This window comes from Populus trichocarpa, chromosome 19 (genome assembly GCF_000002775.5).
Source record: "Populus trichocarpa isolate Nisqually-1 chromosome 19, P.trichocarpa_v4.1, whole genome shotgun sequence".
NCBI classification, from domain to species: domain Eukaryota; kingdom Viridiplantae; phylum Streptophyta; class Magnoliopsida; order Malpighiales; family Salicaceae; genus Populus; species Populus trichocarpa.
Window position 1 is genome coordinate 6,356,752 of NC_037303.2, and position 27,894 is coordinate 6,384,645.

A 27,894-nucleotide genomic window follows, 5' to 3' on the forward strand; every position below is an offset into this window, starting at 1 on the left:
CCTGCCGATTACATGAAAGTTCTTTATAGAGCTATTCTGAATCTGTTCAACGAAACTGAGAATGATATGGGAAAGCAAGGAAGATCCTATGCCTCATATTATGTGAAGGAGGAAGTATGAATATTTTTTCCAGTCTCATGCATTCTTTTACTATTTCTAGCATATTATATTGTTATTGTATACATATTAATTGAAATATTGCATAGGTTTTACCACACAATCTTTGTTTTATTTGTGTGCTGTTAGTTCAAAGAACTGGTGAGAGGCTACCATGCGGAGGCGGAGTGGGCAGATAAATGCCATGTCCCAACATTCGATGAGTATGTGCGCCATGGATTAGCCACAAGTGCTTATGGGGTACTTAAGGCAGCATCCTTCCTTGGAATGGAAGAAGGGGAGGAGTATGAATGGCTAAAAAGTAATCCAAAAATTATTAAAGCTGGAAAGATGATCGGTCGTTTGATGAATGACATTGTGGACCACGAGGTACGATGTCGGAATTCTTAAAATTAAAAATTACTAGATACATCGAGAATTGTATTCTCATATCTTATATAAGCAAGGAACCAATTTTGAAAATTATTTACAAATTTTATCTTTTAAGTGAAAAAGTACTAGTTCAACTTATGATATACTTAATAGTTTACAAGATTATTCAATTATTTCGCGCATCAAAAAAATTGAACCAAGGTTCAACTCATGACTGTCTTTCTTCTCAATTTTTTTGTGTTTAGAAATTTTTCATGTTAAGTTAATTTCTTTTCTAACAATTATAACATCCTTTATATATTTGAAGGATGAACAAAAGAGAGGGGACTGTGCATCCGGTGTTGAATGCTTCATAAAACAATATGATGTCTCGGACAAGAAAGCAATTGAAGAGATACAAAAGATGGTCGCAAATGGATGGAAGGACATCAATGAAGATTGCATGAGGCCAACTAATGCTCCGAAGGTTCTCCTTCAACATTTTGTTAACCTTATTCGAGTTACAGATGTTTTTTTATGGGAATGATGACGATGCCTACACAATTCCATCAAGTTTAAAAGATTATATCACTTTATTATATATTGAGCAAGTGCCTCTGTATGAATAATGGTGTAGAATTCATACTTTGAGCTAAAACGAGCTTATTCTCTATGAATAATGGTGGAACTCTCTATGAATGAATTGTAATAAAACGAGCAGTGACTCGTGGATATTATATGTACTATTGGATCTAGTGTGTATCATGGCATGTATTATGGTATGTGGTGAATCTGATAGTTGAGTTTGAATTTTATTGAAAAGATTTAAACTTTGCAGTGGTTATCTATTCTTAATTTATATATTATTCTTATATATATATATATATATATATATATATATAGAGGATTGGTGATTCTAATACTTTTTCTCACTTGTAACCTATCTTTTAAGGTTTATCTAATGGATTAAGCTTTAAGATCTTCACTAGATTCTAAATCGTTAAAAGGTCCCTTATTTTATTAAATTTGATAACTGAGTTTTGATTTAATTAAAAAAATAATAATTTTCAAGTAATATTTGTTCAAACTCTAAATAATCATAAATTGTCTAATAAGATTCTTTGAACTCTTGAAAAAAAAATTAAATTACAATTTTCACTGGATTTATATGTTGTAGAAAACCCTACACTAATTTGATATGTCACATATCACTATACTCAAGCAAGTAAAAAGAAAATGCATTATTATTATTATTATTATTATTATTATTATTATTATTCATCTTCTTTTTAGTTGCAATGATCATTATATTCATTTAAAAAATACCAAAAAAAAAGATTTTTTTTTCCTACAAACATCTCACTTTTTAAACGTATAAATTTGCCGCTCTAAAAAAACATCATTAAAGTATCTTTACTCAGTAATAAGACAGACTTTAAGTTCTTTTTAATGTTATAACATGAAGTTAGATGAGAAACTTTTTGAAATCCATCTTTAGTATAACCTTTTAAAATCCAATATCTTAGAGGTTGATGAAATTTTTATATATAAATATTCATCATCCACTTTTTAGTAAGAGAAAAACATTCTTTTCTCTACGCTTACAAGTCTTGTTGTGCTCTATTACCTTGGTATCTAATCTTATTGCAAATGAATCATTTTCCATGAAATTTTTTAGCATTTCCCTTCATTTGAAAGCATAATTTTTCTTTTATTTCTTAATTGTGTCTTCTCTTGTTCAACAATATTTAGTTTAGGAGCCAAACTAGAAGACTTGACTCTTCTTTTAGACAATTTATCTTCCCCTTATAATATCAATCTCAAAATGAGATAGAATTGTAGAGTTTTATTTCTGGGCAAATGCAATCCATTTCGAGCCTTAATATGCTTTCTCTCGGATGGTGGTCACGAAATATACAAAAATTGTATCACTAGTAGATGATACATATGACGCATATGCAACTTTTTAAGAAATATAACATTTTAGTAATGCAATTGAAAGGTTTGTTTCTTGTTACCTCATAGTCTTTTTTTTCTTTTTCATCTGAATAGAGTTTGACGGGTTAAGTCAGTTAACTCAAATTTTTTTTTTAGTTTTTTTTTCTAATTGGGATCTTTTTTTGATGAAATGTAATTCTCAATCAACCCAATATTAAAGGTAAAATTTTAAAAAATAACAATTAAAAAAGACAAAAAAAAAAACTTCAATCAATCCACCAAACTCATGACACGAGTTATCAGCCACAATAAATTATGATACTCAATATTCAATAAATCAAATGTTGAAATATAAAATTAGAAAAAGAAACATATATTTAGAAAGGAATAAAAAACATGATTGAAATTATTAGTGTTTTCTAAGATGGCGCACAATAAAAGCACCATCTCTTTTAGTTTATTGTTAATGATTTATTTTATTTTGCTTTTTATAAGATTATCTCGGTCTCATGAGTCGAGTCACGGGTTTGGCATGTTAACCCTGTTGACTCAAGTGTTTTTTTATCTTTTTCAATTGGTATTTTTTTAATTTTATCCTTCAACATTAAGTTGATTATGAATTAGGCTTCATGCTTTATTTTGATTTGCTTTCTATGAGATTATCTAAGTCTTATAACTTGAGTCACGTGTTTTGTGGGTTAACCTGGGTAGACTCAAGTTGTTTTATTGTAACCTATTTTTAGATTGATTGTTTTTTTCAATTTCAACCTTCAACAATAAGTTTAGTAAAAATTAGGCTTCATATTTATTTTTATTTACTTTGTATGAGGTTATCACACTCTCATGACTCGAGTCACTTGATTGAAAACATCCAAAACCAAGTACCAAACCAGAAAAGACACGTAAATAGAGGGGCTGAAGTTAACCAAATCAGGGGCTAAATTAAAGAAATTAGAAGTTTATTGATCAATTGAGGGTCAAATCGCATGAATTCAAAACCAAAGACTGTCTTGTAAATGATGCTAAAATCAAGGGATCCAATTACAATTTACCCAGGGACTTGATTACAAAATTGCAAAAAATTCAATGACCAAATCAAAAATATTCATTTGAATTTGAAAACGGCGTTGTTTCCTTGAACACTATTCACTATCTTTTTCAGAAGTCGTTTCAGTAGTAAAGGCCGAGAGAATTTTCTTGCAGCAAAAGCACTAAATTGCTTCAGTTATAGGGCACGACTGCATGCCGATTACAAGCCGACCGTTACCACCATAGGGCATTCAGCTGGCCTATAAAAGCCAGAAAAAGGCAATGAACTAGCGGAGGATGGGAAAAAAAGAAAAAAGAGAGAGGGGAACATAGGGGAAAAGAAAGAAAAGCTAAAAGAGAAAAGAGAGAGAGGAGAGTGAACGAAGAACAATAAAAAAACAAAACAGAAAGAAGCACAAGTAGAAGGCAAGATGAAGAAGAAGAAAATACAGAGAAACAGAAGTAGTGTCCTCCACGTACCACTACCAGTCTTCCTCTTCGCCGCCACCAGCAACACCTCTAGCACCAGCAACACCTCCATGAAGCCACTGCATAGAGGCAAGAACACTGTTGACAGGGGGAATGAAAAACACGACGAAGCAGAGGAGAGAAGAAGGAGAATCAATGTCTGTCACTACAACTGGCTTCCGCGACAACAATGCCACCGTGAGCCACCAACATCGTGAATGACAACGCCTCCATTCCAGGTAATTCTCTTCCCCTCGTTTTTGTTTCCCATTTCATCTTCTTGCATGTAGAACGTGCACTATGCACGTTTCTGCAAGCAAGGAAATACAATTACCCTGTTACTGTGCATGAGAACAGTAACCGGGTAATTGTATTTGGCTGGTTACTATGTACGGGCACAGTAACCAGTCCGAGTTGGATCATCAACCCAATCCATGCGACTAGGCTGAGTCCAGCCCAATATAAGATAGTTTGTATTTTATTGGGTTGTTCTCGACCCAATTTTTTTTGGGCCGGGTCCGGCCCATTCCAAAAAAAAACTTTCTTCAAAAATTATTTCTAAAAAAATTTGTGATTTTCCCGTGTATTTTCCTACAGAATTTTGCTTAGTATTGGTTTGTATTTTTATACCGTAAAGATACAAGTCCAGTATTATAATACCTAGTTTTCGTCAAAACATTGAAAAATTAAAAAAAAAATGTTTTCCTTTTGTTTTCAAGCATACGACCAAGTATCTCAAAGAAAAAAATCATTTCATATTTTCATACAAAAAAATTTAAGAAATATATATTAGCATGCATTTTGGCGTTAATAACCAGTTTATTAAAGTCACGAGAACTATGTCAATATTTCAAAAAAAATTAAAAAAATTATCTTGTTTTCTTTTAGTATCTGGGGTTACGACCTTATACGTAAGATGTATTCCAGATATTAAATTCATTTGTTGACGTTAGAATGGTTAGGTTTTACCCGATAAGATAAGGATCTCTTTACCGAGGAGGACTTTTCTTAAACCATAGACAAACCAACAATTAGAAAATGTGACAAGACATTAGATTTTATCAGACAATAAAACAATGCAGCTTACCTTAAGTGTCGCACCCTCACGAGAGCTCGGCGTCGCGCGGCCCTCGATTGATTTTGGGCTGTTTGTTTTTGTGAATAAGGGAGTCACCACCTAGTATTATGGTCACTAGGAACCCTAACTGGTTTTTCAGAGATTCTAAGGTAAGGGACTGGTTGCGTAAAAGGAAGGTATTAACACCCCTAGTACGCCCTACCTAAGGTAAGCTGCTTGGTGTTTGGTTTGCCTTATAATTGCTATGGTGTTGGTGTTCTCTTAAATAGGTTTTCTAGGATAGATTTGCTATAATGAATGAATTTGGGTTCAAAGTCTAAAAAGAAAGAACCCTTTGTCAGTGTGGATCACACCCTTAGATATGTCTACAAAGTACCAAGGAGAACCAATGTAGATCTCTTGAAATCTGTGTTTGATTCAGACTAAATTTATAACCTATGATTTATGAGATAGGTAAGATGGAAATCTAAGGAGATTCAATGTGCTAAGGAGCTCATTTTTCCCTTAGTATTTCACGTGTTCGCGACTCGTAAATCATAAGGAAAAGGCACAAAGATTTAGAAATCTAAGGAAATTCAGAGCGCTTTAGAAGCCTCTTTTTGCCTTAGTGTTTTATACTTTCACGGCTCGTAAACTGTGGAGTAAAAAATTGAAATGTCCTCAATTATAATCGAGGCTTCTTTCAAGGACGTGTGCTGACTTATTATTCCTAAAAAAATATTTTGGATATTAACCACTTGGAGTTTCTTTATCCAAACGTTAACAGCGAATAATAACAAGTTATTCCCAATAATATTTTGGATATTCATCCCTTTGGGATTTCTTTATCCAAACATTAACGGTGAATGTCGCACGTGTGCGGCGTCGCGGCGATCGGCCTCCACACTCCATGGATGTGTGGATCTGGAAAAATACGGGGAGACAAGGAATTCTTTGTCTCTTAGCTGTGGAAAAAATAGAATGGGAGTCGCCACCTAGTATTATGGTCACTAGGAACCCTAACTGGTCTCAGAGATCGGGTACGGAGACTGATTGCGCAAAGGGAAGGTATTAGCACCCCAAATACGCCTTACCTAAGGTAAGCTGCATTGTTTTATTTGTCTGATCAAAATCTAAGGCTTGGTCGTGTTTTCTAATTGTTGGTCCTGTCTGTCTAAGATTCAAGAAAAGCCCTCCTCAATAAGGAGGTTCTTATCTTAATAGGGTAGAACCTAACCGTTTTAACGTTTGGAATAAATAAATTTAATATTCAAAATACGTATTACATGTAATATCGTACCCCGAATACTAAAAGACAAACAAAATAAGTTTTTTTTGTTGTTTTTTTTTTGAAATTTTGGCCAATGTTCTCTTGACTTTAATAAACTAGTTATTAAAGCCAAAATACATGCTAAAACATTATTTTTTGGTGTATAAAAAAAACACTATGATCTTTTAGCTTTTGAGACATTTGGTCGTATGCACAAAAACATTTTTTTCTTTTTTTCAAAGTTTTTTGTATTTTGGAAGTTTTGACGAAAACCGGGTATTTTAATATTCAATTTTGTATTTTTAGCAACATAAAAATACTGCTTGATGTTAATCAAAATGACATAAAAATACACGGGAAAATTGTAAAATTCCAAAAAATATTTTTTAATTTTTTTTTTTTAAAAAAAAACTAGGCCGGACCTGGCCCAACCATTCTGGGCTGGGCCTGACCCGGCCCATATACTGTGGGCTGGACTCAGCCCAGCCGCGTGGGCTGGGTTGATGTTCCAGCCCCAAAAAAATCAAAAGAGCACAGCAACCCGTTATATATATAATTAGCTGGTTACTGTGCGCAGCACAGTAACCAGCTAATTATTTTCCACTTTGCTGCAGAACGTGAATTGCTCACGTTCTGCATGCAAATGGTGAACTCAGCAGAGGAGGGAGGAGATTACCTGGAGTGAGGGAGCGTGGTGGCTGTCTCCGGTGGTGGTGGCGGCGGGTCACGGCTGAGGACGGTGGTTCTTCCTCTTCTCCTGCGTGCTTCCTTTTCCTGTCTGTTTCTGTTCTCCTGTTGCTCTCACTTCTGCTGCTCCTTCTTCGGTCTCTGACGATGGTGGAGCTGCTGTCGTTGGCGGTGCTGCTGGGAGGAACGGTGGAGGCGCTTATGGAGGTGCAACAGTGGTTCTTCTTCTCCTCTGCTTCGCTGCTTCTTCTTCCTCTGTTTCTGTTTTTTCAGGGTTTCTTCTTCTATTTCTCACGGTGCAGGGGCTGTTACCAATGACGGGGAGGACGGCAGCAGCTGGCAGTGGCTCTGGGGTGGCGCTGGTGGTGGCTATGAGGGCAGCAGCCGGTGGTTCTTCTCCTTTCTCTCCTTTGCTTCCTCTCTGTTTCTGCTCTCTCTCTTGTTCTTTCTCCTTCTCTGTTTTGTTTCGGTTTCTCCTCTGTTGCTGCTGGTGACAGCGCCGATGGTGGCGGAATGGCGGTGCTGGATGGTGGTGGCCGAAGGCCACGGTGGAGAGAGAGGAGCAGCTGCTGGGAACCCGAAAAGGATGATTTTGTTTTCTAACTTTGGACCCGAAAACCCCCCCCTCTGTTTCTGCTTCTTTGTAAACCTCCCCTGTCTCCTTTCTCAAATTTGTTTCTCCCTTCAAGTTCGTTTCTCAAAAATTTTGCCCCCTCTGGTTTCCCCTTTTTTTTTTGTTTCTGCAGCTTGCTTCCCTCTGCTCTCCAAAAAATTCCCCCCCGGTTTGTTCCTCTCCTTCTCAAAAAAAATCCCCCCCTGCACTTGTGCTCTCCCCTGTATTTATAGGCAGCCGAGGGAGAGGCACCATACCCTGTCCAAGTGCAGGGCATGGTGGCGTGGGATGGCTCCTGTGCAGCTGCTGCAGGGCATGGCCTTCTTTTCGTCATGGTGGGGGGTATGGGTTGTGTCCTGGTTTTGTGGGCAAGTGGGAGGAGAGAGAAGGAAGAATAGCGGGAAAAGTTTCAAAAATCATCTTCTCCCCTGTCTCTGCATTTGCAGGGGAGAAGAAGCTGCACCGTGCCGTTCAAAACGGCACCGTGCAATTTTTTTTTTTTTTTTTTTTTTTAGAAAAGGAAAAAAGATTTGGGGGTGACCCAAAAATGGGTTATGACAGTTGCCCCCCTCTTTACAATGCTTACGGAGCAAAGACTTTGCATAGTAAGCTTGTAAAGAAAATAAAAGGGAATAAAATGATCTGATTTATCTTGGGCAACCTGCCCACACACGCTCACAGTAGTCTATTTTCAAGGGCGACCAGCCCACACACTCACACTGGTCTATTTTCATGGGTGACCTACCCAAGTAGAAAAAGGAAGAGTGGTCGAGTTGTAATGGGTGACCTACCCAAGTGGAGGAATGGTCTCATTGTAATGGGTGACCAACCCAGATAAAAAACATGGAGAATGGTCGAGTTGTAATGGGTGACCTACCCTAAAATGGAAAACAAGAAGAGTGGTCGTGTTGTAATGGGTGACCTACCCAAGTGGAGGGATGGTCGTGTTGTAATGGGTGACCTACCCAGATAAAAAAAACATGAAGAAGTGGTCGAATTGTAATGGGTGACCTACCCAGAATGGAAAAAAGGTAGAGTGGTCGAGTTGTAATGGGTGACCTACCCAAATGGAGGGATGGTCGTGTTGTAATGGGTGACCTACCCAGATAAAAAAAAAAAACATGAAGAAGTGGTCGAATTGTAATGGGTGACCTACCCAGAATGGAAAAAAGGTAGAGTGGTCGAGTTGTAATGGGTGACCTACCCAAATGGAGGGATGGTCGTGTTGTAATGGGTGACCTACCCAGATAAAAACATGGAGAAGTGGTCGAATTGTAATGGGTGACCTACCCAGAAAAAAGTTGGTGAGGGCTCAAAGGCGCACTCGAAAGGAGGTAGGGTTAGAAAACGCACTACCTAAGAGATGGTGGCTCAAAGGCGCACTCGGAAGGAGGTAGGGTTAGAAAACACACTACCCGGAGAAGTGATGGCTCAAAGGCGCACTCGAAATGTGGTAGGGTTAGAAAACGCACTACCTGAGAAATGAGGGCTCAAAGGCGCACTCAAAAGAAAGTGAGGGCACAAAGACGCACTCGAAATGAGGTAGGGTTATAAAACGCACTACCCAAAAGATGGTGGCTCAAAGGCGCACTCGGAAGGAGGTAGGGTTAGAAAACGCACTACCTAAGGGAGTGAGGGCACAAAGGCGCACTCAAAAGGAAGGTGTGAGGGCTCAAAGGCGCACTAAAAAAGAAAGAGGCAGGGTTAGAAAACGCACTACCTAAAAAATTTGATGAATGATTAACAATTTGCTGAAATGTTGAAAATAATGTATTATGATTGATATGCATGTATACCTACCTGAGAAATATAGGTCCCCATTTCTTCATGGTGTCTTTCTTTTCTCAAAAGTTGGAGTGTTGACAGTAAACTTCAACGGCTTTTTCGCTCTTGCTTACTCGAGTCATATCTTGTGATCTTGACTTCTAGGAAGGAATTGATGTCATCATACTTTGTCCTCCTCCCTTTATATCAAGAATTGCCAATTTTGCCCAACATTTTTTTTTTCTTAGAAAGGGAATCATGGAGCCAGCCCTACCAAGAGTTTTTTGATTGCCCCCTAGCTTGATCATGCCCCCAAGTATTTAATTCAGGTTTGGGGATGAGGTTGTATGAAGGAAGATTTGGTTTTTGACAAGGAGTTGCAGAATTTTTGGAATTTCAAAGCTATTCCAAACACAAAAATCATTTTGACATCGATTCAAAGCAAACTTATTCTGAAGAAATTCAAGTGATTCCTATGGAGAGGTTTTCAGAAGTGATGCAAAATTTTTGTTTTGATTTTGGTGAAAAATATGAAGTGACATCTGGTTGGTCAAAAAGGTTTCAGATTTAATTTGAGAGTTTCAAAGAACCAGTGTTCAAAGCATTCATTTTATTTGCATGAATAATGACTTGGTGTGCATGAGAAAGCACTGCCTACCGATCCAGATTGCTTGCCTTTGATCAGAAAGGGCTTGATTAGGCACGTAATGTAGGCTTGGGCTCTTGGTTACGAAGAAAAGGATATTTGCAGGCTCAAAAAGGTGTTTAAGGGATTTCAAGACTAAGGATCACTTGTGCTTGTTTCTTGACCTTTTGTCATTTGAATTTCTTTCCAAAATGATCTATCGTGCCCCCCAGTGTTGGGCTTGGGCTCTTTCTCTTTGTTTTTGTTTTCTTCATTTGATTTTGAGCATCATTGCATTGGTTTTTTTTTTTTTTGCTCAAAATTTTTGGATCCTTTGGATTTTTCTTCATGCCCCCTAGCTTTGTTCGGGCACTTTTGATGATTGAGAAATTTCTTTTATGCCCCCCAGTATTGTTTGGGGACTTTCAATCGTTGAGGTTTTTTTTCTATGTTCTCGCACTTGCCCCCAGTGCCTCGTCAAGGTTATTTCCAAAAAACATTACCAGGCTCAAAAGGGGACTGCAAAGGATATATTTCAGCCTCGTGAAAAGATTATCAAAGATGGCCTTTCTTTATCTCAAATGCATGCATTAAGGATCGGTAAGCCTTGCTTTCATGCGAGCATGCAACGTGATTTCTCATTATTCATTCAAATAAAACTCAACTTTTAGAGTCACTTCATGGTGCTTTGTCTTTTTGTTTGTTTTTTTCTTTTTTTTCTTTTTTTCAGGTTTTCTCGGAGTATGGTTACCTTTCTAAGGAATCACTTGAATTTCCAGAACTTGTTTGTTTGAACAAACACCAAAATGATTTCTGTTTTTGTACTAAACTTTGAATTCCCAAAAAAACTTTGGAAGAAAAGGGAAACACACTGAAGGATTCTTGGTGCAGTGGTTTTGTGAGTAAATATTGTGCTCAGAGTGTTATTTACATGAAACAACAACAAAAATGAAAACATGTCATGAACACAGGAAAACACTTGATCTTATTAACACGAAGGCTCTTTTGACAAAGAAAGTCTTGTTGCATTATGAGCCAAGTTACCAACAAGACTGAAACAAGTTAAAACAGACATGATCAAACAAAAGACAATAATAGGGCAGGCTTCATCCTTTCATTTTCATAAATCTCCTTTTAGGCTAGCCTTCCCACAACAGCTCTTGTGGAGGTCTCATTGATGGTGGGGACAAAAACTGTGGTCAAAATTTGAGTCCTTCAAAATTGAGGCTGCCTTTTTCGCACCCTGCCTTGACCATCGGTGCTTTCTGAGCATTCTGCTTCTAGTGCCTTTACTGATCCACCGCTCAAGCATGATTAGGTAGAGGGTTCGTGTTCACATTAGAAGTTTCTTCCAATTCTATCCACCCTGCCTTGATTAATTGCAAAAGTTTTCTCTTGAAGGCGTTGCAAGTATGGATACTATGTCCAGCAATACCAGCATGGTATTCGCAAGTGAGCTCTGGTTTGTACCAACTAGGGTAAGGTGGTTGCACCGGCGTCAGAGGTTCGGGAGCTACTTGCCCGATGCTTAATAACTTCTGGTACATTTCATCCAGGGGCAGCGGTAATGGAGGTAGTTGTTCTTGGACCCTTTGGTAATTTCCAATTTGGCTTTTGGCTTGAAAGTTTTGGGGCTCAGGTTTTTTGATGTCGGCAACCTGGGATGGAGTATGGTAGCTTTGGGATGAGGTTTTCCTACCCCTATAGTCGTCTCCAACATGGTTGACCTCTTTCCTTTCGAAGCCTCTTTTCTCGATGGGTGCAGAAATTCTACCACTCTTGACACCTTGCTCTATACGTTCACACACTACCACTGCGTCAGTGAATTGCTGGGCCGAACTACCCATCACATGCTCATAATATGGTGCTTTGAGTGTGTTGGCAAATAAAGTGACCATCTCTTTGTCCAAAAGTGGAGGATGGACTTGAGCAGCTGATTCTCGCCATCTTTGAGCATATTCCCTTATGCTTTCTTTGTCCCTTTTCTCTAGATTGGACAAGCTGGTTCTGTCAGGAGCAATGTCCATGTTGTACTTGTACTGCTTGATAAAAGCATCCACCAGGTCTTTCCATCTCCGGATCTTTGTGTTGTCCAATCTCATGTACCAGCTCAATGTTGCCCCACTTAAGCTATCTTGAAAAAAGTGCATCAGTAGTTTTTCGTCATGTACTACTTCTGCCATTTTATTGCAATAGGACTTGAGATGGGTCATGGGGCATTGTGTTCCACTATATTTGATGAACTCAGGAACACGAAACTTCTTCGGGACAACCACATTTGGGACCAGACACATCTCCGCTGCCCGTACTGGATCATATAAGTCTACCCCTTCAATGACTTTGATTCTAGCTTCCAGCGCCGCTATCTTTTCTTGATCAAGGCTATCAGATGACTTGGCCTGGTGGGACTCATTAGCAAATGCATCCATGACTGTCGGGGCTGGTGCAGGTGTCGCTGACTGCACAAATGCTGGATTATGTTGAGGCTCTTGACCATGTTCACTCATCCTTTCTTCGGGCTGAGCTGTTATTGGAGTCTGATTAAAAGTGACTGGTCGGTTAGAAGGACCTTCACCAGAGGTATTTCTTAGTGTTTGCTCGAGTAAGCTAGTGAGGCGAGCCACACTTGTCTTCAGAGACTCTAACTCTTCTTGAAAATGGGCGTCACGTTGAGCGCGCTCTTCATCTTCCATGTTTCTTGCTCGAAGTCGGGTGTTGTAGACTCTTTGGGGACCTATATTTCAACCTGCTGCATGTATGTATGTTATTTACAATGAATGGATGTATGTGTACGATGCAAATATATGTACATGCGTATTAGGGAGTGCATACTTTAAGGATAGGTTGGGGCCATTACATGATGGTGGCTTTCTACCTGGTCAAAAGGGTCTCTTGTTGTCCCAGTGATCACCCTCGTGAAGGCAATATAGGGGCTCAGTAGGTAATGGGATGGCATATGCACCAATCATTACCAGTCTAAGCTCTCAGCGAAGAGTTGGGGTTTCCACAAACTTAAACCTTGACTAAAAGTCGTAAGGTAAGCTGTTAGTCCCCCACTTAACCTAAAGTTATAATTCCCCTCAAATGTGAATGATGCATGAAATAATTTTATACAATGCATGAACAAATATGTACAAAAATTAAAGCGTATGAGCAAATGAGAATGAAAATTACCAACAACACAAAACCAAATAATAAAACACGATGATCAGACAAAAACAAAGCTTAGTCCACAAGGTCCCCAGTGGAGTCGCCATTCTGTCGCACGTGTGCGGCGTCGCGGCGATCGGCCTCCACACTCCATGGATGTGTGGATCTGGAAAAATACGGGGAGACAAGGAATTCTTTGTCTCTTAGCGGTGGAAAAAATAGAATGGGAGTCGCCACCTAGTATTATGGTCACTAGGAACCCTAACTGGTCTCAGAGATCGGGTACGGAGACTGATTGCGCAAAGGGAAGGTATTAGCACCCCAAATACGCCCTACCTAAGGTAAGCTGCATTGTTTTATTTGTCTGATCAAAATCTAAGGCTTGGTCGTGTTTTCTAATTGTTGGTCCTGTCTGTCTAAGATTCAAGAAAAGCCCTCCTCAATAAGGAGGTTCTTATCTTAATAGGGTAGAACCTAACCGTTTTAACGTTTGGAATAAATAAATTTAATATTCAAAATACGTATTACATGTAATATCGTACCCCGAATACTAAAAGACAAACAAAATAAGTTTTTTTTGTTGTTTTTTTTTTGAAATTTTGGCCAATGTTCTCTTGACTTTAATAAACTAGTTATTAAAGCCAAAATACATGCTAAAACATTATTTTTTGGTGTATAAAAAAAACACTATGATCTTTTAGCTTTTGAGACATTTGGTCGTATGCACAAAAACATTTTTTTCTTTTTTTCAAAGTTTTTTGTATTTTGGAAGTTTTGACGAAAACCGGGTATTTTAATATTCAATTTTGTATTTTTAGCAACATAAAAATACTGCTTGATGTTAATCAAAATGACATAAAAAATACACGGGAAAATTGTAAAATTCCAAAAAATATTTTTTAATTTTTTTTTTTAAAAAAAAAACTAGGCCGGACCTGGCCCAACCATTCTGGGCTGGGCCTGACCCGGCCCATATACTGTGGGCTGGACTCAGCCCAGCCGCGTGGGCTGGGTTGATGTTCCAGCCCCAAAAAAATCAAAAGAGCACAGCAACCCGTTATATATATAATTAGCTGGTTACTGTGCGCAGCACAGTAACCAGCTAATTATTTTCCACTTTGCTGCAGAACGTGAATTGCTCACGTTCTGCATGCAAATGGTGAACTCAGCAGAGGAGGGAGGAGATTACCTGGAGTGAGGGAGCGTGGTGGCTGTCTCCGGTGGTGGTGGCGGCGGGTCACGGCTGAGGACGGTGGTTCTTCCTCTTCTCCTGCGTGCTTCCTTTTCCTGTCTGTTTCTGTTCTCCTGTTGCTCTCACTTCTGCTGCTCCTTCTTCGGTCTCTGACGATGGTGGAGCTGCTGTCGTTGGCGGTGCTGCTGGGAGGAACGGTGGAGGCGCTTATGGAGGTGCAACAGTGGTTCTTCTTCTCCTCTGCTTCGCTGCTTCTTCTTCCTCTGTTTCTGTTTTTTCAGGGTTTCTTCTTCTATTTCTCACGGTGCAGGGGCTGTTACCAATGACGGGGAGGACGGCAGCAGCTGGCAGTGGCTCTGGGGTGGCGCTGGTGGTGGCTATGAGGGCAGCAGCCGGTGGTTCTTCTCCTTTCTCTCCTTTGCTTCCTCTCTGTTTCTGCTCTCTCTCTTGTTCTTTCTCCTTCTCTGTTTTGTTTCGGTTTCTCCTCTGTTGCTGCTGGTGACAGCGCCGATGGTGGCGGAATGGCGGTGCTGGATGGTGGTGGCCGAAGGCCACGGTGGAGAGAGAGGAGCAGCTGCTGGGAACCCGAAAAGGATGATTTTGTTTTCTAACTTTGGACCCGAAAACCCCCCCCTCTGTTTCTGCTTCTTTGTAAACCTCCCCTGTCTCCTTTCTCAAATTTGTTTCTCCCTTCAAGTTCGTTTCTCAAAAATTTTGCCCCCTCTGGTTTCCCCTTTTTTTTTTGTTTCTGCAGCTTGCTTCCCTCTGCTCTCCAAAAAATTCCCCCCCGGTTTGTTCCTCTCCTTCTCAAAAAAAATCCCCCCCTGCACTTGTGCTCTCCCCTGTATTTATAGGCAGCCGAGGGAGAGGCACCATACCCTGTCCAAGTGCAGGGCATGGTGGCGTGGGATGGCTCCTGTGCAGCTGCTGCAGGGCATGGCCTTCTTTTCGTCATGGTGGGGGGTATGGGTTGTGTCCTGGTTTTGTGGGCAAGTGGGAGGAGAGAGAAGGAAGAATAGCGGGAAAAGTTTCAAAAATCATCTTCTCCCCTGTCTCTGCATTTGCAGGGGAGAAGAAGCTGCACCGTGCCGTTCAAAACGGCACCGTGCAATTTTTTTTTTGTTTTTTTTTTTTTTTAGAAAAGGAAAAAAGATTTGGGGGTGACCCAAAAATGGGTTATGACAGTGAATAATAGATGAATTCTACAAAAAATAATATTTTTGTATTTTTTGGAATATTGGCCAACATCCTTTGAAGTTTTACAAACATGTTGTAAAATCTAGAATGCAAGAAAATAATTTTTTTTGTGTGTTTAAAAAATCCATGCTAAAACACATTTTCTTTTAAACTTCAAATATTTGTTTCTTTTTAAAAGAGAAAATTGAAAATATATCAGGGTATTAGCCGTACGCAACACACAAAAAACCATTTTTTATATTTTCTTTGTCCAAAACACAAACATCACAATTAATCGCAATTAAAGTCAACAAACCACATATTAGTCAAATTCTTAAGGCTTTAATAAATCAGTTATTAAATCCCAAAAAATATGTAGAAACATATTCTTACATTTTCACAGGAAATACAACATGATTTTATTTGTCCCTAAAATACTTGATCATATGCAAATTAAAACATTAAGTTTTTTTGTCTTTTTGATTTTATAATTCAATAACATACATAAAAAAAAGTACAAACACACACACATTCCTTTTTATTATGTTTTTCTCATACACCCGTATGTAAATTACGAATAACAAAAATTTAAAATAAAACAAACAACACATCACACAAATAAAAAATTACAAAATAGCCCAAAAACAATCTGGAATTTACAGGGAAGGCCTTTCTGCACCACCGGAACAGTGGTGGCGCATGGGTTCACGTGCCTCCACAGGGAACACCTGGAAACTGGTGGATCTGGCCTGGCTTCTTCTCCTCTTCCCTTCCTCGCCGGCGGTGAGAAACAACATCACCTGCAAAGCCAAACAAACAACACAAACAATCAATTTTTTTTTCTTTCTTCCCTTTTTAGATCTGTTTTCTGTTGTCTTCCTCCCAGTTTGTTTTACTCTCTTCCAAAGTCAGATCGGGCGTTTGGGGTAGCTATGGGGCTGGCCCTGCTGTTGTGCACGTGGCCGCTGAAGCTGCTGTTGAGATGGGAGTGGTTGTTCGGTCAGCGGGTTCTGTATGGTCTGCCGTGTTTGGGCCGTTGTGGGAGGCGACGAGCTGGGTTTGCTGGGGATGGAAAGGTTGCTGACTGTGTTGAGGCCTAGGAAAGGACAGATCGGTGGGTGTTGGTGTGGCGACTGGAAGAGGGAAGTCGGGTCTACTCGGGTTTCGAAGAGAGATGAGGGGTTGGCTTGGCTGTGTCGAGGTGGAGAAACCGCCGCTGGAAGGAGGAGATGAAGGAAACGATCGGGGGAAGAGAGGAAAATCTATCCTGGGGTTATGGATATGTGGGGGGAAAGAATGGAGTGGCCGAGAGAGGGGAAGGTTGGTGAGGGAGAAGATAGGGAACTCTTGTTCGGGTGGCAGCTTAGGGGAAGAAGAAACCAAAGGGAAAAGGCTGGAATCGGGGAGAAGGGAGTGTTGGTGCTATGGTCAGGTCTCTGTGGGGTTGCAGTGGCTGAGATGGAGAAATGGAGGGGCTCGCTGGTGGCTGGCTTAGAGAGGACAAAAAAAATAGAAAGATGGCGGCGGCGGCGGCGGCGGCTTGGTTTCAGCCGGGAGAAAAAAAATTAGGTTTAGGTTTTTTTGTGGTTGCCCTAAATTTCTCTCTTTAAAAACTGTCCTATGTAAATTTTCTCCTCCTCCTTTTTATTATGGCTATTCAAGGAAATCTCTACACGTGCTATTCAAGGAAAAAAAGAGGGGAGACTGTGTATCCGGTGTTGAATGGTTTTAGAAACAATATGATGTCTCGGACAAGAAAGCAATTGAAGAGATACAAAAGATGGTCGCAAATGGATGGAAGGACATCAATTAAGATTGCATGAGGCCACCTAATGCTCCAATGCTTCTTCTTCGACATATTGTTAACCTTGCTGGAGTTACCGATGTTATGTATGGGGATGACGACGACGCCTACACAATCTCATTAAGTTTAAAAGATTATGTCACTTTATTATATGACAGCAGTTATAGACTCCTCTAACATGCATTACACGATTTATTCTGTTGCTAACCAACTCTAACAACTTCTTAACACGTGTATCAATGTCGACTGCCAGCTAGCATTTGAACCGTCACTGAAACTGTAACAATGAAGTTGTAACAATACTCCCTCCTTAAATGCATTCTGATCCACAAGAACGCTCAGTTATTCTAGCCATGAGCTGCGTATTGTACTCTGGAAATTGCTTTCAAAGTTCTTCAAGATCCTCCCATGTTGCATCTTCTGGAAAGAGATTGGACCACTGAATCAAACCTACTATCACTGCCTAGTTGCCTTTCTTCATCAATTTCCTATCCAGCACAACTACAAGAACGATTTGCATTCTTCCTTCTTTATCTCACACCAGCAATCTAGAAGTTATTACTGCTTCGTCTCCAATCTTCTTTTTAAGTAAGGATGCACTAAGCTTCCCTCCGGTAACCTTAACTCATAACCTAGTTCTTCTAGCAGCGAGGATGACTTGTCCTTAAGTGCCGATCAAGAAGAGGCACCTGCGCCGACTTGCGATGTTGTCTCGTCCAGCTCAGTTTCACAGCGCAAAGGCGGTGTGCCTTCACAGCAGGGTCAATTCACCCGCAAGTATGAGGCACATTGGAAGGATGACCTTTCAATGTAAGTATGTTTTAGTTTTTTTTTTTAATTTTACTTATAACATAATTTGTGAACAACTAATTAATATTTCATTAATTTTATTTATTTTCAGGTTCACGCCCGAGTAATAACATCGGCGTTTAAATTGTCGATGGAGATTCCATTATTTCAATGAAGTCAGGTTTCCAGAAAATCCTGATTGGAGACCTTATATTGATGCATGGTTTTGAAGATTTGAGGTTGGTGTTAACTTTTAATTTTATTTATTTTTAAATAAATTATTTATACACAACACAAATTCGAGTGGGATAGTGCACATGACAATGTTGTGAGGAGGGTGTGAGAGAATCACGCGGCAACTAGGTAACATAGAAAACAATATGATAATTTTTTTAAAAAAAATATGTTTTAAAATCTAATTTGTCATTATGGAAGTAGGTTGCGTGATTTTTGGTATAAAGCTTAGAAAAAGGCAAAAAAAATGCTAGAGATAACGGTCGATAAGGCTGGAATGACGTGATGGTTTGGAGGGATTTCAGGCTACCATAAATCCTAGAAAATATATGGCCGCAACATATCCAGCACGTGATGTCTGAGCGGTTCACACGACGCTAACAGTCTGGTACCGATAATCGGAACTGGCAAATTCATGGTTCGGTGATCACGCACACCAGCGACTCCATTCCGTTCACTGCACATGCAAAGCGGATGGTAAGATTAATTTTAATGAAATCTATCGTTAATTTATTTGTTGTTATTTATAAATATATTTAACTTGCAACATTTGTTTTCTTATAGACTACGTCTCTTGGACGTGAGTCGAGCCTAATGGAGTTGTTTGTGAAGACGCACATGCGAAGTGAAGACCACCAAAAAGGGGTGCAACAGTTCGTCGACAATCGCGCTCAACCCTTCATGATATGTTCGTTCAACCGTTTTATTTTGTAACTTATTATTTTCTTGAATTGAATATGATGGTTTCTTTTTTTAATTTTCAGGAGACATATAATAGCTGGTTGAGGGAGAGATACAAGGACGATCCTTCAACCCACCTGGATTTCGATCTGGATTTGTGGATGTAGAAAGGATCATCTGGTGGACCTAATAAAAATCAGGTGTACGTACTATCCAACACCACAACCGATAACTTGTGGGCGACCCGTAGTGTCTCAACCGTTGGGAGCTACCAATCAGTATCGAGCACCCAGTCTGATGAATTCGTGTCCTTAAAACAACAATATCAGCAACTCTCGGCGGATTATGAACAACTCCGCCAGATAGTCATGGACATTAAATCATAGATGGGTGGTACATGTGCGCTCTCTTTTTGGTCGTATGCTCACGGGAACAACCAGGCTCCGCCTCCTCCTCCTCCTCCAGCTTCGCCACTGTTCTAGTTCAATTTTATTTGGAAACATGCCATTGTTCTCAAGCTTAGATTTTTGTTTTGGTGTTTTCAAGGTAAAAAAACACCTAATAGAAACTTGTAACATCCCCATTTCTAGTACCAACACATCTGTAAACCCCCGTATAAACATAGGATCGTAGTAAAAAAAAAAAGAAAAAAAAAGGAAAGACCTCGATGAGTAATGAAGACTCAATATGAAAATAAATGAATATATAGTAGAAACAATAATAATAAATGCGATATGTAAGGGAGAGAATAAGCTCCATAAATAAATTTAAAGGTATGGTGGAAGTCGAAATGAGAGTTATGAATTTTTTATTAAAATTTGTAATGTTAGCGAAATCGGAGAAGAACCTTGACACGACCAAAAGATTTATGTCTTCTCCCAAGTGTAGGAGTATCGAAGTAATAAATAACCCGGCAAGACCGGGGTCGAACCACAGGGAGGCTAACTATATAAATTATAAATAACAATAATACAACAACAACAACAACAACAACAACAACAACAACAACAACAACAATGATAATAATAATAATAATAATAATAATAATAATAATAATAATAATAATAATAATAATAGTAATAAAGAGAGATTTGAGATGTGATATTGATATAAGGATTAAATAATGATAAAAACAATTGTCAAGGTTAGAGGATCCACTAATGGTATTTCAAACAAGTATAGTATAAACTCTTATTATTCAACTGGAAACCACACACAAAGGAGATTCCAATTATATTATAAATTGTTAACATGATTACATTAGTTATCTCATTCGAATAATACTAATACTTGTAAATGTTGTCAGACATTCATGATTATAACTTATGTTAACAACAAATCAAGTTCCTTTCATAGCACAGGTGTTGGTTATACCATACGGTGTGGGCTATGAAAGTGTCAAGTATTTGTTGTACCAAGGGTTATACAACATAAATCTAGATTAACCATTTAATAAGCAAAGTATTAAAAGTGAACAAGCTAACAAATATAAAACATGTTAGTATTAAACATTAAAGTCCATGTTGAATTTACACTATACTTATTCTTACACCATTAGTGTAACCTTTTCACCTTGACATAATAAACTTAGCTAAACATAATGAGGAAGAGAAACATAAATAAACAAGATAAGAACATAAATAAGATATAAGTTAAGTAAGTAAAGGAAAGGAAATGAAAAGCATAAACAAGAGATTAATATAAACAAAACTTAAGCATTACAAAAATATAAAGAAACAAAACAAGAGCATGATCTTGATCTGAAAACCAAGATGCCTAAATGCATGGCAAATGCCTCTTTTTATAGGCCAAAATTTGGAACTATTGATTTGATGACTAATTGTTGAGTGGGTGGCCACATCTTGACTTGGTAACAATCCTTATCTTCTTGTCTGAATAAAACGTCATTGATAACGTCATAATTTGAACAGACTTAAATCATGAAAGTTCTAGGAAATTTTCTCAGATTTCCAACAAAAAAAAGAATTCGTGCATTTGGACTTCTAGAACTCGAGATATGGGCTGCAGGACAGATTATGACTTCTCCGTTGTTACTAAGATTTGGACTTCCAAACAACAGCATTGAGTCTTGCACTCCCATGAATGTTTTAGGCCTATGTCTTAGCGTTCTAGCCATATAAACCAAATTGAAATCCAAGATCTACAGCTCAAGATATGACCCAATGACTGAACAATGTTCCAGTTTGGACTGAACCAGCATCTCTTTTCTAAGCTGAACCCTCTCTTTGTCTTCTCAATTTTAGTAGTTCAACTCATCAATCAATCCTTTGATTTATGTGATAGGCCTGCATTTAAGATGGACATTTACCATAAATTAAAGGTATCTTATATTATCAGACTTGTTATTATAAAACATGCTTTAGTTAAGGAGTTATTGATACTTCAAGTGCAAAATGATGATATACAACCTTGATAAAAATACACTTTTAAGTACTAATCACACCCCCCAACCAGCTTATTACTAGTCCCTAGTAATCAAAGCATTAAAATAGAAAAACAATTTGCAAGTTCCACAAAGCAAGGCATTCATCATTCAAGTTCCATTAATCTATCCAGTTAAACAAACTCTCATTAAATTTATATATTTGCTCAATACCTCTTAAAAAAAATATTAATAAACCTTTCTTTTTATGTGCTCAATGTATGAAAACATAGATGATGGGGCTTTTATTGGAAGAAAACTTTCTTGGGTTGGGATTATTATCTTTTCTTTTTCTTTCTCTTGTTTTTTAAAAATATATATACATATAACTTAAAACACAATGCATCTTTAACCAATGTAACGAGCTTTTGGCTAATGACTCCCAGACCAGTTGGTCTTCAGGCATTAGGTGTGTCGCACCCTCGCGACGAAGCGGCGATCCTCGATTGATTTCGGGGTCATTTTTTTGTTTTATTGTGAATAAGGGAGTCGCCACCTAGTATTATGGTCACTAGGAAACCTAATTGGTCTTTCAGAGATTCTAAGGCAAGGGACTGGTTGCGTAAAGGGAAGGTATTAGCACCCCTAGTACGCCCTACCTAAGGTAAGCTGCTTGGTGTTTGGTTTGCCTTATAATTGCTATGGTGTTGGTGTTCTCTTAAATAGGTTTTCTAGGATAGGTTTGCTATGATGAATGGATTTGGGTTCAAAGTCTAAAAGCAAGAACCCTTAGCCAATATTGATCATACCTTTAGATATGTCTACAAAGTGCCAAGGAGAACCAATGCAGATCTCTTAAAATCTGTGTTTGATTCAAATTAAATTTATTAAGATAGAAATCCAAGAAGATTCCATGTGCTTTAAAGCTCATTTTTTCCTTAGTATTTCATACTCTCACGGCTCGTAAACCGTGGAGTAAAAAATTGAAATGTCCTCAACTATAATTAAGGCTTCTTTCAAGGATGTGTGATGACTTGTTATTCCTAGATAATTATTTTGGATATTTACCACTTAAGGTTTCTTTATCCAAATATTAACAGTGAATAATAACAAGTTATTCCCAATAATAGTTTGGATATTCATCCCTTTAGGATTTCTTTATCCAAACATTAACGGTGAATAATAGATGAATCCACCCCCCAAAAAATAAGATTTTTATATTTTTTGGAATATTGACCAACACCCTTTGGAGTTTTACAAACATGTTGTAAAATCCAAAAATGCAAGAAAATAATTTTTGTGTTTAAGAAATCCATGCGAAAACACATTTTCAAAACTTCCAATATTTTTTTATATAAAAAGAACGTTCAAAACATGTTAGGGTATTGGCCATATGCAACACACAAAAAACATTTTTTATATTTTCTTTGCAAAATACACACACATCACAGTTAATCGCAATTAAAATCAACAAACCACATATTAATCAAATTCTTAAGGCTTTAATAAATCAGTTATTAAATCCCAGAATATATGTTGAAACATGTTCTTACATTTTCCCGAGAAATACAACATGATTTTATTTGTCCTAGAGATACTTGACCATACACCAAATTAAAAAAGTAAATTCATTTTTTTTGTCTTTTTGATTTTATAATTTAATAACATACATAAAAAACTACAAACACACACACATCCCCTTTTTATTATGTTTTTCTCATACACCCATATATAATTACAAATAACATAAAATCTAAACAAATCTAAACACATAATATACAATTCAAAAATTGCAAAATAGACCCCCAAATATTCAGGAATTGCAGAGGAACACTTCTGGGAATGCAGGAACAGTGGCGGCGCGTCTTCTCCACGCGCCGCCGCCACTGGCGGCGCGTTGGTTCACGCGCCGCCGCAAGAAATTCCGGGCAGCTGAGGGATCTGGAGCGGTTTCCTCCCCTCTTGCCTTCCTCGCCGGCGGTGACCTGCAAAACACAAATAAAAGCCCGCAAACAGTTGATTTTATCCTTTTTCTTTTCTCCTTTTCGGATCTGTTTTTTTTTGTCTGTTTTCAGTTATGGTTTGTTGTTCTTCCCTTCTTCGGTGGCTGATTTGGCGGTTGTGGAAGGAGTGTTGGAGGTTGGAGCTGTGGGTGTCGCCGCTGGGGAAAGGGACAACGGTGGGTCTGTGGGCTGTTGTTTCACTACTGTCGCCCGCGTATGGTGGAGCCGCTATGGAGAGGGGAGGGGTTGCTGGCTCTGTGGAAGTGTTGCGTCTTTGCTGTTGTTGGTGGCTGGTCCGGTCTGTGATGGCTGCAGGTCGGCTGAGAAAGGAGAGGACGATGTAGAGGGGAAATGGAGAGGAGGCAGTGTGTGCGGGTCTAGGAGGCGATTGGCTTGAAAAATGGGGAGAGTTGGCTTTGATTTTGGAGATTAAGAGGCAGACAGTGGGGAGAGTATGGCTGGGGCTGTCTTGGGGAGGAGTTGGGTTTGGTTGGTCTGTGGGGGAAGGAGATGGTGGAAGGCTGAAGTTTTCGGTCAGCTGAGGGGAAAACAAAAAAAAAGTCGGGGGTTTTCAGGTGCAGGGGATGAAGGCAAAAAATCCTAAAACGAGAGGCTGTGGCTGGGGAAAGGGAGCGGCCAAGGATGAAGAAAATGGGGCTACGGTGTGGAGGAGAAAAAAATTCCAACCGAGGGGAGGCTGCGGCTTCTTTTTGGTAGAGATGAAGTCAGCGGCGGCTCGAGTGAGGGAGAAGAAAGGGTTATGATTTTTAGGGTTTTTTGTGGTTTAGGGTTTCTTTATAATTACTCTCAATTGTGCAAAATTGCCCCCTTGTAAATATGTTTTCTGCCCCCCAGTGTATATGGCTGGAGGTTCACTTATATAGAAAATCTCTACATGTGTTATTTAAAGAAATATTGCAATAATTATTGCAGAGATTGTCTTCTATAACCAGCACCAACAAATCCTATATATATGTTATTTTATATTGCAGTGATTTTTTCCATAACCAGCACGAATAAAATCATATATCTATGGTATTTTATATTGCAGTAATTATATATGATTCAATAATTATCTCCTTGACACATTGCTTCCTTAATATTAGCTCTGATGCTTTATGTTATCGCCACACGTAAACCCTTATTATTTTTTAATTTTTTTTATTTTTGAAAAATTTATCAAAACGTGGGTCAAAAATTGAGTAGCAACAGATGCCCCCTCTTTACAATGCTTACGAAGCAAAACTCCTCAATGTTTTGCATAGTAAGCTTGTAAAGAAAGAAAGAAAAAGTATTCATTGCTAGCTGAGTGATCCACTCATCAAAGGACTTCACTTTTTAAAAGAAAATTGTCTCGTTATCATGGGTGACCTGCCCCCCTTTTTTTTTAAAAGAAAATTGGTCTATTTTCACGGGAAACCTACCAACACACACTCAAACCTGGTCTATTTTCAGGGGCGACCTGCCCACATAGTCACGCTGGTCTATTTTCACGGGCTACTTGCCCTTTTGATTGGGTTAACCTAAGATCCCATCTGGCGATCTCCTTTAACCTGAAGCAAAGTCAGTGTGTAACTCGGTCAACCTGAAATCCCATCTGGCGATTCCCTTTAACCAAAGCTAAACTATGTGTGTGGTTGGGTTAACCTGAGATCCCATCTGGCGATCTCCTTTAATTCAAAGCAAAGTTGATGTGTAGCTCGGTCAACCTGAAATCCCATCTAGTGATTCCCTTTAACCAAAGCTAAACTCTGTGTGTGGTTGGGTTAACCTGAGATCCCATCTAGCGATCCTTTAATTCGAAGCAAAGTTGGTGTGTAGCTCTGTCCACCTGAAATCCCATCTGGTGATTCCCTTTAACCAAAGCTAAACTCTGTGTGTGGTTGGGTTAACCTGAGATCCCATCTAGCGATCCTTTAATTCGAAGCAAAGTTGGTGTGTAGCTCTGTCAGCCTGAAATCCCATCTGGCGATTCCCTTTAACCAAAACTAAACTCTGTGTGTGGTTGGGTTAACCTGAGATCCCATCTGACGATCTCCTTTAATCTGAAGCAAAGTCGGTGTGTAGCTCGGTTAACCTGAAATCCCATCTGGCAATTCCCTTTAACCAGAGCTAAACTTTGTGTGTGGTTGGGTTAACCTGATATCCCATCTAGCGATCTCCTTTAACCATAACCAATACAAAAATTTGTGTGTGGTCTCATTATGACGGGTGACCTACCCAAGTGGAAAAGGGGAAGAGTGATCTCATTCTTATGGGTGACCTACCTAGGGGAAGAATGGCCTCATTATAACGGGTGACCTACCCAAGTAAAAAAAAGATGGAGAATGGTCTCATTCTAATGGGTGACCTACCCAGAAAAAAAATGATGGTCTCATTGTGAAGGGTGACCTACCTAAGTGGAAAGGGGGAAGAATGATCTCATTCTTATGGGTGTGACCTACCCAGTGGAAGAATGGCCTCATTATAATGGGTGACCTACCCAGGTAAAAAAAGATGGAGAATGGTCTCATTCTAATGGGTGACCTACCCAGAAAAAAAATGATGGTCTCATTGTGATGGGTTGACCTACCCAAGTGGAAAGGGGGAAGAGTGGTCTCATTCTTATGGGTGACCTACCCAAGGGAAGAATGGCCTCATTGTAATGGGTGACCTACTCAGGTAAAAAAAAAGATGGAGAATGGTCTCATTCTAATGGGTGATCTACCTAGAAAAAAAATGGTCTCATTGTGACGGGTGACCTACCCAAGTGGAAAGGGGGAAGAGTGGTCTCATTCTTATGGGTGACCTACCCAGGGGAAGAACGACCTCATTGTAATGGGTGACCTACCCAGGTAAAAAAAAAGATGGAGAATGGTCTCATTCTAATGGGTGACCTACCTAGAAAAAAAATGGTGGTCTCATTGTGACGGGTGACCTACCCAAGTAGAAAAGGGGAAGAGTGGTCTCATTCTTATGGGTGACCTACCCAGGGGGAAGAATGGCCTCATTATAATAGGTGACCTACCCAGGTAAAAAAATGGAGAATGGTCTCATTCTAATGGGTGACCTACCCAGATGGAAAATAGTTTCTTTGTAACAGATGACCTATCCATTTTGAAATTTGAAAAGGATTTTAAAAGGGGTCTCAAAATCTGGAGACCTACCCCTTTTAAAGAGAATTTTTTTATATATATATTTTTTAGAAAAACTCCACGCTTTTTCTAGGAAATGGTCTTAATATCGGATGACCTTTCTATTTTAAAATTTTTAGAAAAATTCAATGTTTTTTTTAAACAATGGCCTCAATATCAAGTGACCTGCCCGACTTAAGATTTTTATAAATACTCCATGTTTTTTCTAAAAAATGGTTTCAATATCGGGTGACCGGCCCATCTTAAGTTTTTAAGAAAAACTCCATTTATTATTATTATTATTATTATATATATATATATATATGGTCTCAATATTGAGTGACCTGCCCGTTTTGAATTTCAAAAGAAATTATCTTACCTCGAGGAATGAAGCAGCGTTGGTTCACAATTCATATTCTTTTTCGTAGTTCCGTTGACCTGAGATTCTGTATCTCAGCGAGTCCTAAAAACTTGGAACTATTTGGCTTTCATCACACCTTTCCTGCCAGGTTAGTGTTATGATAATATAGCATGCATGTTTTTTGTTTACCTATTTTGGAAACATAGGTCCCCCTTTTCGTTGTAGCCTTTCTTCGAGCTCCTGTTTCCGTTTGTTTGCCCGACCTATCCTCTTGAACTGGATTATGCTCCACACGCTATATTTCCTATCCTTCTTATGCTTGGTAAAGAGATCTCTAGTTCCTTATGGGGCCCTTTCTTGCTCCATTGAACGTTGCTTTGTAGTATACTTTTGTCGATGTTTTAATGGCCTTTTCCATTTTTAGTAATTATTTTTAAGAAAAAAAAAATTTGGTTTTGTTCATGAAAACTAAAACTTTCAATGCAATCATTTTCATAAAGGTGCTTCAGAGGTTTTTTATGATGATTTCCCTTTAATGTTGGACTTTGGTTCACTATGTACCCCTATGTGCACTTCTTGCCCCCAGTGTGGTGTGCAAAAATATGTCAAGTTTAGATTTGATTTAGTTCTCTCCAATTGATGGAGTGATCTACTTAGTCATGAGTAAAAAACAGTTCTTTTAAGTAAAAGATTTCAAATGTTGTTGTTACCCATTTTTTGGTTCAAAACAAAATGAGAAAATACAAAAAAAATATATATCAAAAAATGTATATATATAAGAAGAAATCCAAAAAATAATAGGAGCTAGAAAAGGATGCTGGAATACCGAGAAAGGCCAGAACTGGTTGAAGAGGTTCAAAAATACAAAACAGTATATTTTTGACAGATAAGAGCCTTGTTGACAAAGAAAATTCAAGTTGAGGAAGAAAAGTCTAAAATCAGATGTTTATGAACTCAATTAAATTTTATCTAAGGTTTAATTGAATTTATAGAGGGTTAGATGGTAAGAAAATTGAGTTTTAAGTCAACATAGGCTTTTATTGGAAGAAATTAAAGTTATGGGGTCCAATTATAATTTTGAAAGAGTTG

General features: G+C 38.7%; 1 protein-coding gene across 1 annotated transcript; it reads right to left on the bottom strand.

Moving 5' to 3' along the window:
- Positions 1-11,223: 11,223 nt before the first annotated feature.
- Positions 11,224-12,612, bottom strand: LOC112325353 (uncharacterized). The gene has a single exon (XM_024591793.1). It carries the CDS (start codon positions 12,610-12,612, stop codon positions 11,224-11,226), a length of 1,389 nt encoding a protein of 462 aa, XP_024447561.1.
- Positions 12,613-27,894: the final 15,282 nt, after the last annotated feature.

Coding starts and splice junctions, on each gene's coding strand:
- LOC112325353 (XM_024591793.1), bottom strand. CDS start 12,612: ATGGAAGATGAAGAGCGCGCTCAACGTGACGCCCATTTTCAAGAAGAG.